The sequence below is a fragment of the Anomaloglossus baeobatrachus genome, chromosome 1 (genome assembly GCF_048569485.1).
Source record: "Anomaloglossus baeobatrachus isolate aAnoBae1 chromosome 1, aAnoBae1.hap1, whole genome shotgun sequence".
In the NCBI taxonomy this organism is placed as follows: domain Eukaryota; kingdom Metazoa; phylum Chordata; class Amphibia; order Anura; family Aromobatidae; genus Anomaloglossus; species Anomaloglossus baeobatrachus.
In genome coordinates, this window is record NC_134353.1 from 443,759,172 (window position 1) to 443,772,530 (window position 13,359).

Below are 13,359 nucleotides of genomic sequence, written 5' to 3' on the forward strand. Positions count from 1 at the left end.
GAAATCCTGAAAACATGCACTGTTGGCGGCTCTCGAGGACTGGAGTTGGGGAACACTGCTTTAATATTTGCTTAAAAATCTATTTTTAATTTTTAATATGCAAATGAGGGGGCTTCGGTGCACCAAAGCAAAGACCCCACCAACGATGCACTAAAGCGCCCTCATTTGCATATTAAATAAAAGTAGATTTTTCAGCAAATATTAAGGACGTATTCAGGTCATTTTCTCCCTTGAACCTGTGTAAATGTTAGCGCAGTGTAATGTCTGTGATAATTCACTCACCAATCGCTGATTTCTCATGTGCTGGACTCCATAATGACGTCACATCCACAGCTTGTCTTTGCAGACTTCCCTCTTCTCAGACTTCCGTATTCTGCAGCACATCTCAACATGGTGTCCTGAAAAATAACATTGTCATTATAATGTTCCTGAATAAAACAGCCACTAATGCTGTGCATTAAATAAGCCCTATGCTGTGACCCTGAAAAAAATAATTACACCTTATTGTGTTCCCTGTAAAAAAAAAAAAACAACAAAAACACTACTCCACACTATGCCTCTTAACGTACATGGCCTTTACGTTATCCTCTCCTATAAAATATTCCCACCACACAGCTCCCCCATATATACTATGACCGCCACACCATCTCCCCATACATACTATGACCGCCACACCGCCCCTTTCTTACATACTATGACCGTCACACTGTCCGCTCTTGTGTACTATGACCGTCACACTGTCCCCTAATAAACTAAAATGCCACACTGTCCCCCTTATATACTATGACCGCCGCCCTTATAAGTTATACCCACTACACCTTCCTCAATTATGAAATATGATCTGCACACTGTCCTCACTTCATGCTGCCCCCTCCTCACAATGTCCCATGCATGCTGATCCCTCTCTATATGGAGCCCTCACACTGGCCCTCTCCATACTGAACCTCCCATGCTGCCCCTTCTCCATGAGCTCCCAATACTGTCCCCCTTTTCCATACTGAACCCCCAACATACTGAGTCCTTACAGTTTTCCCCATCAATTTTGTCCCTTGCACTATCCCTCACTCTAGAAGCCCCCCTAAACCTTCCTCCTAGAGCAATAGCCCCCCTAAAACCACCTCCTACAGCAATAGCCCTCTAAACCTCATCTTCCTTAATAAGCCCCCTCCCCCACAATCCCCAGTCTGACACGTTAGTCCGTCTCCCCCTCCCCACACATACACTGTCTGGCGCATTAGTCTGTCACCATCTCCCCACACATGCACAGTGTGCAGCATTAGTCTGTCACCCCCCTCCCCACACATGCACAGTGTGCCGCATTAGTCTCTCCCACCTCCCCCACAAATGCACTGTCTGCAGCATTAGTCTCTCCCCCCTCCCCCACACATGCACTGTCTGCAACATTAGTCTCTCCCCCTCCCCCCCACATGCACTTTCTGCAGCATTAGTCTCTAACCCCTCCCCCACACATGCACTGTCTGCAGCATCAGTCTCTCCCCCCCTCCCCTACACATGAACTGTCTGCCACATTAGTCTCTCCCCCTCCCCCATACATGCACTGTCTGCAGCATTAGTCTCTCCTCCCTCCCCCACACATGCACTTTCTGCAGCATTAATCTCTCCCCTGTCCCCCACACATGGACTGTCTGCCACATTAGTATTTCCCCCTCCCCCACACATGCACTGTCTGCGGCATTAGTCTCTCCCCACCTCCCCCACACATGCACTCCCTGCTGCATTAGCAACACCCACATCTTTCTTACAAATCTTCAGCTCTGCGAGCCCTTACCTGCTCTGGTGCCATCCTCCTGCTCCGGTGCAGGCCGCCGTCCTTCTGCTGCTCTGGTGCCCGCGGCCATCCTCCTGCTCCGGTGAGTCTCCTCTACTGGCTCAGGCATCGGTCTTCTCCTCCTCCGCGGCCGTGGCGTCCTGCTGTAACGTAGCATTGGACGCCGCAGCACAGAGCAGGGAGCTGATTGGCACACCTCTGACCCAGGAAGTACAGGCGCTGGTACTTCCGGGATCAATCAGCGTCCTGTGCCCGCAGTTTGTTTTTGTGTTTTAAGGACGCAGATACAAATAAATGGAGGTGCGCCTCCCCCCCAAAAAACACAGCTGATTTATTAGACTTTCTTTACGGAGGAGGAGAGGATGTGAAAAAAAAAATTGCTGATGGGTGCCTAGCATGGCCCTGGTGGGGGGGGCCCTTAAAAGCTCTTTTGGTTGGGGCCCCGGGGTTGGAGCCCCGCCTGCAATCCAGCCCTGACGACACCCATGACTGCCATTCCTCTGCAGTATACACTGTATTGTGTCACGGGAAACGCCCTAGTTTGGCTTTCAATTTCATAAGCTAACTGCATTAAACTTGCATGTTAATTTTATTCAACCCTTCCCATCAAAAGATGCTCCAGTTAGTTGTTATCTTCTGTAGTCAGTCTGGACGTCTCTATGAGATGGATTAAGTTCCATCTTTGTCAAATTTTTGTATCCCTTTGCTACAGTATTCTGACTCATAAATAGAGCTTTCCTGATCTTCTTTCTTTCTTTCTAGACTTCACCTTTCTTGTGTAAAGCAATTATTTGCTTTCTCAAGTCTTGTGATATTTATCTTATATGTGATGCCATTACTGACCGCATGAAATGGTTTTCTTTAAGTAATGCCCTTTTATAGTCCACTTTTTGTTAGACACCCGTTCAGGGCCGGCTGCAGGTTTTTGTGGGCCCCGAGCGAAAGAGGCTCAGTGGGCCCCAACCACACATAGACACGCACATACAGATACCTAAACATACAGGCACATGTACATTTACATATTTAAAGAGAAATTCAGAAAAACACATATAAACAGACATAAATCTATACACATTCATATGCACTGACATACATAGACACACATCATACACACAGACACATTAGAGGTATTATTAATATTGGGAAGCCAGCAGCAGCCTCACTCACCTCCCCCGCTTGTCTCCCGTCCAGCTCCTCCTGGGCGTGTGGTGTGTCACCCAGGGATAAGAGGTACTCAGATCCGGGCCAAAGGGTCGCTTCTGAAGGTATCACGGTGGCGTGACCCGATCTGTGATTCCAGGCACCACAACAAAAGGGCCATAATATAAAGGGGAGATTTGGTAGTCTATGTTCCGTGACGCCACCCGTGGTGTGCGGTGAGGTAATGGAGCACCACCGCTGCCGGTCACAGGATCCCGGGAATGGTAATGGGCAGCAAGGTGGTGATTTTCCCTCCATGGGTAGGGTGTTGATGTCCCAGGACCCCGGTGTGATGGATTGGGGAGTAACGGGTGCAGTCCACGGCTTGGACCGGGTGGTGCAGGAGTACTCACAGTATAAAGCAATAATTGACACGAGTCCAAGAATTAACCAAGTTGCTGGTAACTGGTGCCCACGGCCGCTGTGAGGTCAGGTCCCACACCCGTGTGTGTAATTCGGATGTTTTTCTCCTGCCTGATGTCTGTGTCTGTGTCTGATCCGTATACAGGTCCGGACTGGGTTCCGACAGTCGGCACCGGTCCACTTATGGCCCCACAAGCGGCTGGCGTATTCCTGAGGCCCTCACTACCACTTCTCCTAGCTCCCCACAGGAGCTGCTTCCAGACTTCTCCCCTCCAGCAGACTGACTACAGCTCAAACTCTGCTCTCTCCAAGCTCCTCTCTCCCCCTCCCGTTTTCCTGAGGAGGGGGCGAGTGGGGCCTGATTGGCTGGTGTGTATTTGTGTGGGAAACTCCCCAAGGGAGAGTGAGCTCTGCACCATAAAGATGTATGCAGACCTCTGTGACACCCTGGTTTTGCCAGGGCGGCACAGTGGCTGTGCTGCACCGATTGGTGGCCGTCACTAACAGACATCACAGGAGAGGCTGGGGACATACACATTACTGGGGGGCATACACATTACTGAGGAGGGGGGCATACAGCAATTGGGGCAGATAGCTCCAGAAGGGGGGGCTACAACTCTGAGGGGTATACAGCACTAGGGTGGAAGGGATATAGACCTCTGGGGGGTATAGAAGCATGCAACCCCCTTCTTCCTCCATATAACATAATGCATCCATATTGCGCCACATAATTTAACGCAGCCTCATATTACTCCATATAATGCACCTGCATATTACTCCATAGTATTATGCAGTCCCCATAGTCCTCCATATAGAATAATGCACCAAATATTCCTCCATATAATATAATGCACCAAATATTCATTCATATAATACAATGCACCCCAGATTGCTCCACATAATATAATGCAGCAGCCCCCATGCAGCAGCCCCCATGCAGCAGCTCCCATGCAACAGCCCCCATGTAGCAGCACGATGCACTCCCATGTAGCAGCACAATGCAGCCCCCCATGTAGCAGCACAATGCAGCCCCCCATGTAGTAGCACTATGCAGCCCCCCCATGTGGCAGAACTTTGCAGCCCCCCATGTAGCAGCACTTTGCAGCCCCATGTAGCAGCATTATGCAGCCCCATGTAGTAGCATTATGCAGACCCTTAGTCGTCTGGCCTCCATGATCAGTACATACTCACTTATCCCCGTTCCTCCGCTGCTCCGGTCACCTCAGCGCATCCACTGTTCTGCCGCTCTAACAGCTCAGGATATAGGCGCACACAGTAATGACATCATCACACTCCGCTGTACTGAGGTGTCAGAGGCAGAGAGCAGACAAACGCTGCATGAGAATTATGTCAGAGAGCGCGCCACTCCCTCTATCATCATTGTTTCAATTGTATCGGCATCTGCGAGGCGATCCTCAGTCGGAGGGAAGGGGGGCTGCGGGAGAGGAGGGAGGCTGGTGCAGTGCTGGCATTGGGCCTCTCCTCTCTGACTCACGGCCTCCAAAGCAGCCGCGTGGCCTGCCGCCATTGGTGGTACACCACCCTGCCATCTGCAAGTGGGCCCCCTCGGCGGTCCAGGGCCCCGGCACTTGCCCAGGTGTGCCGGGTGCTGACGCCAGCCCTGCAACCATTTAATGAAAAATTAGTTTTAGCTATTGTAGTTTAAAATTTAACTTTGCTCCTAAAGCCAGCTTTACACCTTACAATTAGGTGTGCGATCTCGTATGCGATGTGACATGCCCAGGTCGCATATGCGATTTAATGAGATCGCATGTAGGTCGTTCATTTGCTGTCACACGTGCGTTAGTAGTCTATGTTAAATTGATCAATTTTGTGTGCGATCCTTTAGATCATGTGTTCTGTAACGTATGCATTGGGAATCCTTTTTTTTTTTTTTATTTATTGACTTGCCAAGCGTGTGTAATGTGTAGGGATGCGTTTTTACTATGTCATCTGCCATTTAGCTCTGCTACATGGCCGCTAAGAGCAGACACAGACAGCCATGTAGCAGAGCTGAATAGCAGATGACAGCAGACACAGAAAGAGCCGCACGATCAGAATGAACTCGGGTTAACTTCACCCGACTTCATTGTCATTCCGCGGCTCTGTCTGTGCCGCGTCCTGAAGGACTCACTGGTGACCGCTAAACTCCTGAGTAACTGAATTGAGCAGCCCTCTGTCATATACTCACCGATCCCCGGCGCGGCGCTGCACGGCGTTCACACTGCTCCGGCGGCTTTTACTATTTTGAAAAAGCCGGCCGCTCATTAAACAATCTCGTATTCCCTGCTTTCCCCGTCCACCGGCGCCTATGATTGGTTGCAGTGAGACACGCCCCCACGCTGAGTGACAGGTGTCTCACTGCACCCAATCACAGCAGCCGGTGGGCGTGTCTATACTGTGCAGTGAAATAAATAATTAAATAATTAAAAAAACGGCGTGCGGTCCCCCCCAATTTTAAAACCAGCCAGATAAAGCCATTCGGCTGAAGGCTGGTATTCTCAGGATGGGGAGCTCCACGTCATGGGGAGCCCCCCAGCCTAACAATAACAGCCAGCAGCCGCCCAGAATTGCCGCATACATTATATGCGACAGTTCTGGGATTGTACCCGGCTCTTCCCGATTTGCCCTGGTGCGTTGGCAAATCGGGGTAATAAGAAGTTAATGGCAGCCCATAGCTGCCAATAACTCCTAGATTAATCATGTCAGGCGTCTCCCCGAGATGGAAAAAGAGAGGTATTCAGCTCACCCAAATAGTGTCCTCCAGTCTGCGGTGAATGCACGTAGTCCCTCGGACAGGAAGGTCCGTGTTCCAGGAAGGGTACTACATGTTTTGTGTGTTTCTGATGGTGTACATATATGTACATATAATTTAATGCGATATATACTCCATAGGTAGAACGTGGTTTGTCGATTTATCTTTAACACACAAACATGTATTTGCCCTGAAATTATATAATATCTAATTTGCATACATACATATCTAGTCTATTCCTGCCCTACATTCATATAATATATATATACTCATGTGTGCACATATATATGCACACACATCTTCATATATATACTTCAAAATCCATTCATATGAAGCACATCCATTTACTATGATACCAATATTCCTTGCAGAAATATATATATATATATATATATATATATATTAATAAAATAAAATAAAACATAAATAAATAAAAAACAAGGTTTTTTTGGGTTTTTTTTTTTTCCTCTTTATAAACTAGAACATTGACACATAAATTAATAAGACAAAAGAAAGGATCGATACATACATATATATGCATGGACGCACAAAAAATTTGCTCTTGTGGGGCCCTCTTCACATTCTGATGAATTGTTTTTCTGTTTCTCAAATGCATGCACATATATGTATGAACACGCGCTTATTCTACTGCATACAACGTATGGGGTTAATAGAGTCTAATGACATACTACCCCTCTCACTAATTTGCATTTTCTGAGTGAACTCCCTTCCTGTTTCCCATCTTGCCTTTGTGTCTCATTACCTTTAAAGTGCTATATATACTTCTTGCCTTCTATCTTACATGGCTTATGATTAAGGACTGCTTTTAAATTCCCCTTTTTGTGTCCGAAACGCGTCAAGCCGCATGGCGTTTTTGGAAAGATCTGTGACCCTTTATTAATTTTAACTTTTTTCAAATAAAGCATGAAGATTTTTATCTATTTGCATTGGTGCTGTCTCCCCGAGATACCTTCCATGATTAATCTGTAAATTACAGTAAATAAACACACACACACGAAAAAATCCTTTATTGGAAATAAAAAACACAAACATATACCCTGGTTCACCACTTTAATAAGCCCGTAAAAGCCCTCCATGTCCGGCGTAATCCAGGATGCTCCAGCGTCGCATCCAGCTCTGCTGCATGGAGGTGACCGGAGCTGCAGAAGACACCGCCGCTCCTGTCACCTCCACGCAGCAACTGAAGACAGCCGCGCGATCAGCTGAGCTGTCACTGAGGTTACCTGCGGCCACCGCTGTATCCAGTGACAGCGGGTAACCGCAGTGACAGCTCAGCTGATCGCGCGGCTGTCTTCAGTTGCTGCATGGAGCTGACAGGAGTGGCGGTGTCTTCAGCAGCTCCTGTCACCTTCATGCAGCAGAGTTGGAAGTGACGCTGGAGGTCCGTGGATTACGCCAGACATGGAGGGCTTTTTCGGGCTTATTAAAGTGGTGAACCAGGGTATATGTTTGTGTTTTTTATTTCTAATAAAGGATTTGTTCAGGTGTGTGTGTGTTTATTTAGTGTCACTTACAGATTATTCATGGAAGGTATCTCGGGGAGACGCCTGACATGATTAATCTAGGAGTTATTGGCAGCTATGGGCTGCCATTAACTCCTTATTACCCCAATTTGCCAATGCACCAGGGCAAATCGGGAAGAGTCGGGTACAGTCCCAGAACTGTCGCATCTAGAGTATGCGGCAATTCTGGGCGGCTGCTGGCTGATATTGTTAGGCTGGGGGGCTCCCCATGACGTGGAGCTCCCCATCCTGAGAATACCAGCCTTCAGCCGTATGGCTTTATCTGGCTGGTTTTAAAATTGGGGGGGACCGCACGCCATTTTTTAAAATGATTTAATTATTTACTTCACTGCACAGTATAGACACGCCCACCGGCTGCTGTGATTGGGTGCAGTGAGACACCTGTCACTCAGCGTGGGGGCGTGTTTCACTGCAACCAATCATAGGCGCCGGTGGGCGGGGAAAGCAGAGAATACGAGATTGTTTAATGGGCGGCTGGCTTTTTTAAAATAGTAAAAGCCGCCGGAGCAGTGTGAATGCCGTGCAGCGCCGCATCGGTGATCGGGGATCGGTGAGTATGAGAGAGGGGGTAAGAGGGATAGACTGACAAGGACAGAGAGAGAGGGACAGAGATAGTGACCTACTGACAGAGATTAGTGAATAACAGACATTGTGAGGCGCTTCAGAACGCAGCTTTTCAGCTGCGCTCTGAAGCGGACCTTTTTTAAGCTGTGGTGCAGAGTGCACACCTGCGCACATAGCCTCAGACATCAAAATCGTATGAGGGATGTCACACGTTTCAATTGACTAGGTTCGTACAACAAAACGTCCAATGTATGAGGAATAAACGACGTGTATGCGATCACCGTATATGCGTTCAATCTTGATCGCACGTAGGTGTCACACGCAAATACGTCACGAACGATGCCGGATGTGCGTCACTTACAACTTGACCCCGACGACGGATTGAAAGATTTATTGAAGCGTGTAAAGCAGGCATAAGACTTTCATTGGGGTGTACGTATATTTGCAACATGTTCTTGAATAATTTTGTTATGAAAATTACTTTTTTGGGTGTGCAAAATAACAAATCTTGTTTGCAGTTAAATGACTCACATTTCTGGAAGTATTTTGTAGTATGGTATTCAATAGAAAATATTGATTATGGTAGGAAACTAAAGTTTTCTGACAAATTGCTTGTTGTGTGCATATTTATACTGAGCACTGTATAGAAATATCTGAATCATTTTCTTCTCTCTCAGAGTGCTCCCCACGTGGTCGAATCCTTGGTGGAAGTGAGGTCACACAGGTTAGACCTTATATGGTTTCATTGCAACTGGAAGGAAAACACTCGTGTGGTGGAGTGCTAATTTCAGATGAGTGGATTCTGAGTGCAGCACATTGTAAACCAGAAAGGTATAAATTTACTAATTCAATTTCTAATAGATACCATAAGGCCTAAGCCACACGGCGAGAAAATCGGTGCGAGTGGAGTGCTATAAAACAGCTGAGGTCTGCTCGCACGAACGGACCTCAGTTGCAAGGACACACGAATGACACTCGGCTCTGCCAGCATGAGCCGAGTGTCATGCAAGGGGATCGCAGTAGTCCCCGTGTGGCCCCAGCCTAAAGGTACCGTCACACTAAGCAACTTACCAGCGATCCCAACAACGATAGGGATCGCTGGTAAGTTCCTAGGAGGTTGCTGGTGAGATGTCACACTGCGACGCTCCAGCGATCCCACCAGCAACCTGACCTGGCAGGGATCGCTGGAGCGTCGCTACACAAGTTGCTGGTGAGCTCACCAGCAACCAGTGACCAGCCCCCAGCGCAGCGTGGAAGATGCTGCGCTTGGTAACTAAGGTAAATATCGGGTAACCAACCCGATATTTACCTTGGTTACCACCGCACGTAGCTACACGTGCAGAGAGCAGGGAGCAGCGCACACTGAGCGCTGGCTCCTTGCTCTCCTAGTTACAGCACACATCGGGTTAATTAACCCGATGTGTGCTGCAGCTAAATGTGCACAGAGCAGGGAGCAGCGCACAATGCTTAGCGCTGGCTCCTTGCTCTCCTAGTTACAGCACACATCGGGTTAATTAACCCGATGTGTGCTGCAGCTAAATGTGCACAGAGCAGTGCACAATGCTTAGCGCTGGCTCCTTGCTCTCCTAGTTACAGCACACATCGGGTTAATTAACCCGATGTGTGCTGCAGCTAAATGTGCACAGAGCAGGAGCCGGCACTGACAGTGAGAGCGGCGGAGGCTGTATCAAAGGTAAATATCGGGTAACCAAGGACAGGGCTTCTTGGTTACCCGATGTTTACATTGGTTACCAGCCTCTGCAGAAGCCGGCTCCTGCTGCCTGCACATTTAGTTGTTGCTGTCTCGCTGTCACACACAGCGATCTGTGCTTCACAGCGGGAGAGCAACAACTAAAAAATGGCCCAGGACATTCAGCAACAACCAACGACCTCACAGCAGGGGCCAGGTTGTTGCTGGATGTCACACACAGCAACATCGCTAGCAACGTCACAAAAGTTGTTCGTTAGCAGCGATGTTGCTAGCGATGTTGCTTAGTGTGACGGGGCCTTAACTTAAAGGCTTGTGTACATGAGTAGATGAATCAGGAAGGCTTGTATGATGAATAATAATTTGGTTACGAGGAAATATTAAAATAATTACATTTATTAAGTCTTGAGAAAAGACATCTAAGGGGGTCATGACTACCTCGTAAAAGCAGCACATAAATGGCATATACACAAATTATGGTCAAAAGTTGTTTCATATAAAACCCCCTCAAAAGACAAGACGGCACTCCCTCCGTCTCGAGAAAGACAGATTCAATATATGAAGGAGAGATAGTGTCTTTACCATGAGAACTATTAATCCATGGAATTGTTGACCTCAAACGCTTATCACAGAAAGAACTGTCAAGGATTTAAAAAAAAGAAAAAAAAAAGATTTGAAGTTCTTTTGTGTGTTTTTTTTTTTTTTGCAAGATTACAAGAAAATAACAAATAATTATATAAATGTGTAAAGTTCTTTTCTTTATCTGTATGTAGCAGAACATTGTGGGGGCTCATACTTATAAAGGGGTTATATGAGGGTTCATACTGTATATAGGAGGGATATGTGGGGGCTCATACTATATAAAAGCTATGTGGGGGCTCATACTGTATATACAGTGGCTACAGTGCCTTGCGAAGGTATTTGGTCCCTTGAATTTTTCAACCTTTTCCCACATTTCAGGCTTCGAACATAAAGATAGAAATTTTAATGTTATGGTGAAGAATCAACAAGTGGGACACAATTGTGAAGTTGAATGAAATTTATTGCTTATTTTACACTTTTGTAAAAAAGAATAAATTGAAAAGTGGGGCGTGCAATTTTATTCAGCCCCTTTACTTTCAGTGCAGCAAACTCACTCCAGAAGTTCATTGAGGATCTCTGAATGATCCAATGTTGTCCTAAATGACTGATGATGATAAATATAAGCCACCTGTGTGTAATCAAGTCTCCGTATAAGTGCACATACTCTGTGATAGTCTGTGTTCTGTTTAAAGCACAGATAGCATCATGAAGACCAAGGAACACAACAGGCAGGTCCGTGATACTGTTGTGGAGAAGTTTAAAGCTTGATTTGGTTACAAAAAGTTTTTTACAACTTTAAACATCCCAAGAAGCACTGTGCGAACAATCATATTGAAATGGAAGGAGTATTATACCACTGCAAATCTACTAAGACCCGGCCGTCCCTCAAACATTTCATCTCAAACAAGGAGAAGACTGATCAGAGATGCAGCCAAGAGGCCCATGATCACTCTGGATGAACTGCAGAGATCTATAGCTGAGGTGGGAGAGTCTATCCATAGAACAACAATCAGTCGTACACTGCACAAATCTGGCATTTAAGGAAGAGTGGCAAGAAGATAGCCATTTCTCAAAGATATCAATAAAAGTCTTGTTTAAAGTTTGCCACAAGCCACCTGGGAGACACACCAAACATATGGAAGAAGGTGCTCTGGTCAGATGAAACCAAAATCGAACTTTTTGGGCACAATACCAAACAATATGTTTGGCATAAAAGCAACACAGCTCATCACCCTGAACACACCATCCCCACTGTCAAACATGGTGGTGGCAGCATCATGGTTTGGACCTGCTTTTCTTCAGCAGGGACAGGGAAGATGGTTAAAATTGATGGGAAGATGGATGGAGCCAAATACAGGACCATTCTTGAAGAATGAGAGTCTGCAAAAGAGCTTAGACTGGAATGGAGATTTGTCTTTCAACAAGACAATGATCCAAAATATAAAGCAAAATCTACAATGGAATAGTTCACAAATAAACGTATCCAGGTGTTAGAATGGCCAAGTCAAATTCCAGACCTGAATCCAATCAAGAATCTGTGGAAAGAGCTGACAACTGCTGTTCACAAACGTTCTCCATCCAACCTCATTCAGCTCGAGCTGTTTGCAAAGGAAGAATCGGCAAGAATTTCAGTCTCTCAATGTGCAAAACTGATAGACACATACCCCAAGCGACTTGCAGCTGTAATCACAGCAAAAGGTGGTGCTACAAAGTATTGTCTTAAAGGGGCCGAATAATATTGCACGCCCCAATTTTCAATTTATTATTTTTTATAAAATTTTAAAATAAGCAATAAATTTCGTTCACCTTCACAATTGTGTCCCACTTGTTGATTCTTCACCATAAAACTTAAATTTGTTTATCTTTATGTTTGAAGCCTGAAATGTGGGAAAAGGTTGAAAAATTCACAGGGGCCGAATACTTTCGCAAGGCACTGTATGTGAGGTCTCATACTATGTAAAGGAGGGCTATGTAGGGGCTCATACTGTATATAGGGGAACTATGTGGGGGGTCATACTGTATATAGGGCAACTGTGTGATGGCTCATACTATATATAGGGTGCTCATACTTTATGTGGGGGTTATATTGTATGTAGTGGGCTCTGTGTAGGCTCATACAGTATATAGGGGGGGTGTCAGCATACCTTATTCTGCTCAATATTAAGTGATTACAATTCAAATTAATATAAAACAATAATTATAATAAATATGTTAATATTAATATTGAACTAAATTAACATCAACCTATGGGTTTGGCCCTCCACAGCTGTCATGGTCTTTCATATGGCTTCTCTGAAAATGAATGCCCCCCCCCCCCCATGCACTAGATCAAATTGTATATAATAGTGGTATACAGGAAGCAAGGCTTGGAGAGAAAAAACTAAGTAACGGGGGAGCGGCAGCACTACTTCTGATTTCCTGGGCACAGTATAGGTGTTCACTAATACAGAAGGATGAAGCAGGAAAGTGAGCAGTGCTGCATTAATGTAGTTTATGATGCACGTACTTTAGCGTAATTGTTGTTTTAATTTTTATTTCATAAGTGCATAGTACACATGAATATAAGTAAGTCTGTAATAAATCTTATCAGACAAATCTGTTTCTTTCTCTCTCAGAAGTGATCAATCATTATCAAATTTCTCAATTCTGAGGTCACATCTGTATTCAGTAAAGACTTTCCATTACTGAAAGGAGATGGCAGTGTACCGCCCCCGTGGAGGCAGCCGAGCTGCTCAGATCCGGGTTCACTGTGGCTCGAGGGTCTCCGGACCCGGGGGTCGTGCGGCCACTCGAATAAAAAGGGGGGGAAGTATTTACAGGGGGTTTATAGTTCGTGACACCACCCGTGGTGTGT

The 13,359-nt window shown here is 46.1% G+C and overlaps 1 protein-coding gene across 1 annotated transcript in view; it reads left to right on the forward strand.

Annotated features, from left to right (window-relative positions):
- LOC142294484 (serine protease ami-like) overlaps positions 1–13,359 on the forward strand; it is a 119,098-nt gene that overhangs the window by 61,745 nt on the left and 43,994 nt on the right. The window contains exon 2 of the mRNA XM_075337880.1: positions 8,893–9,046. Within this exon, the coding sequence (XP_075193995.1) occupies positions 8,893–9,046 (154 nt within the window). The remainder of the gene's footprint in view (positions 1–8,892; positions 9,047–13,359) is intronic.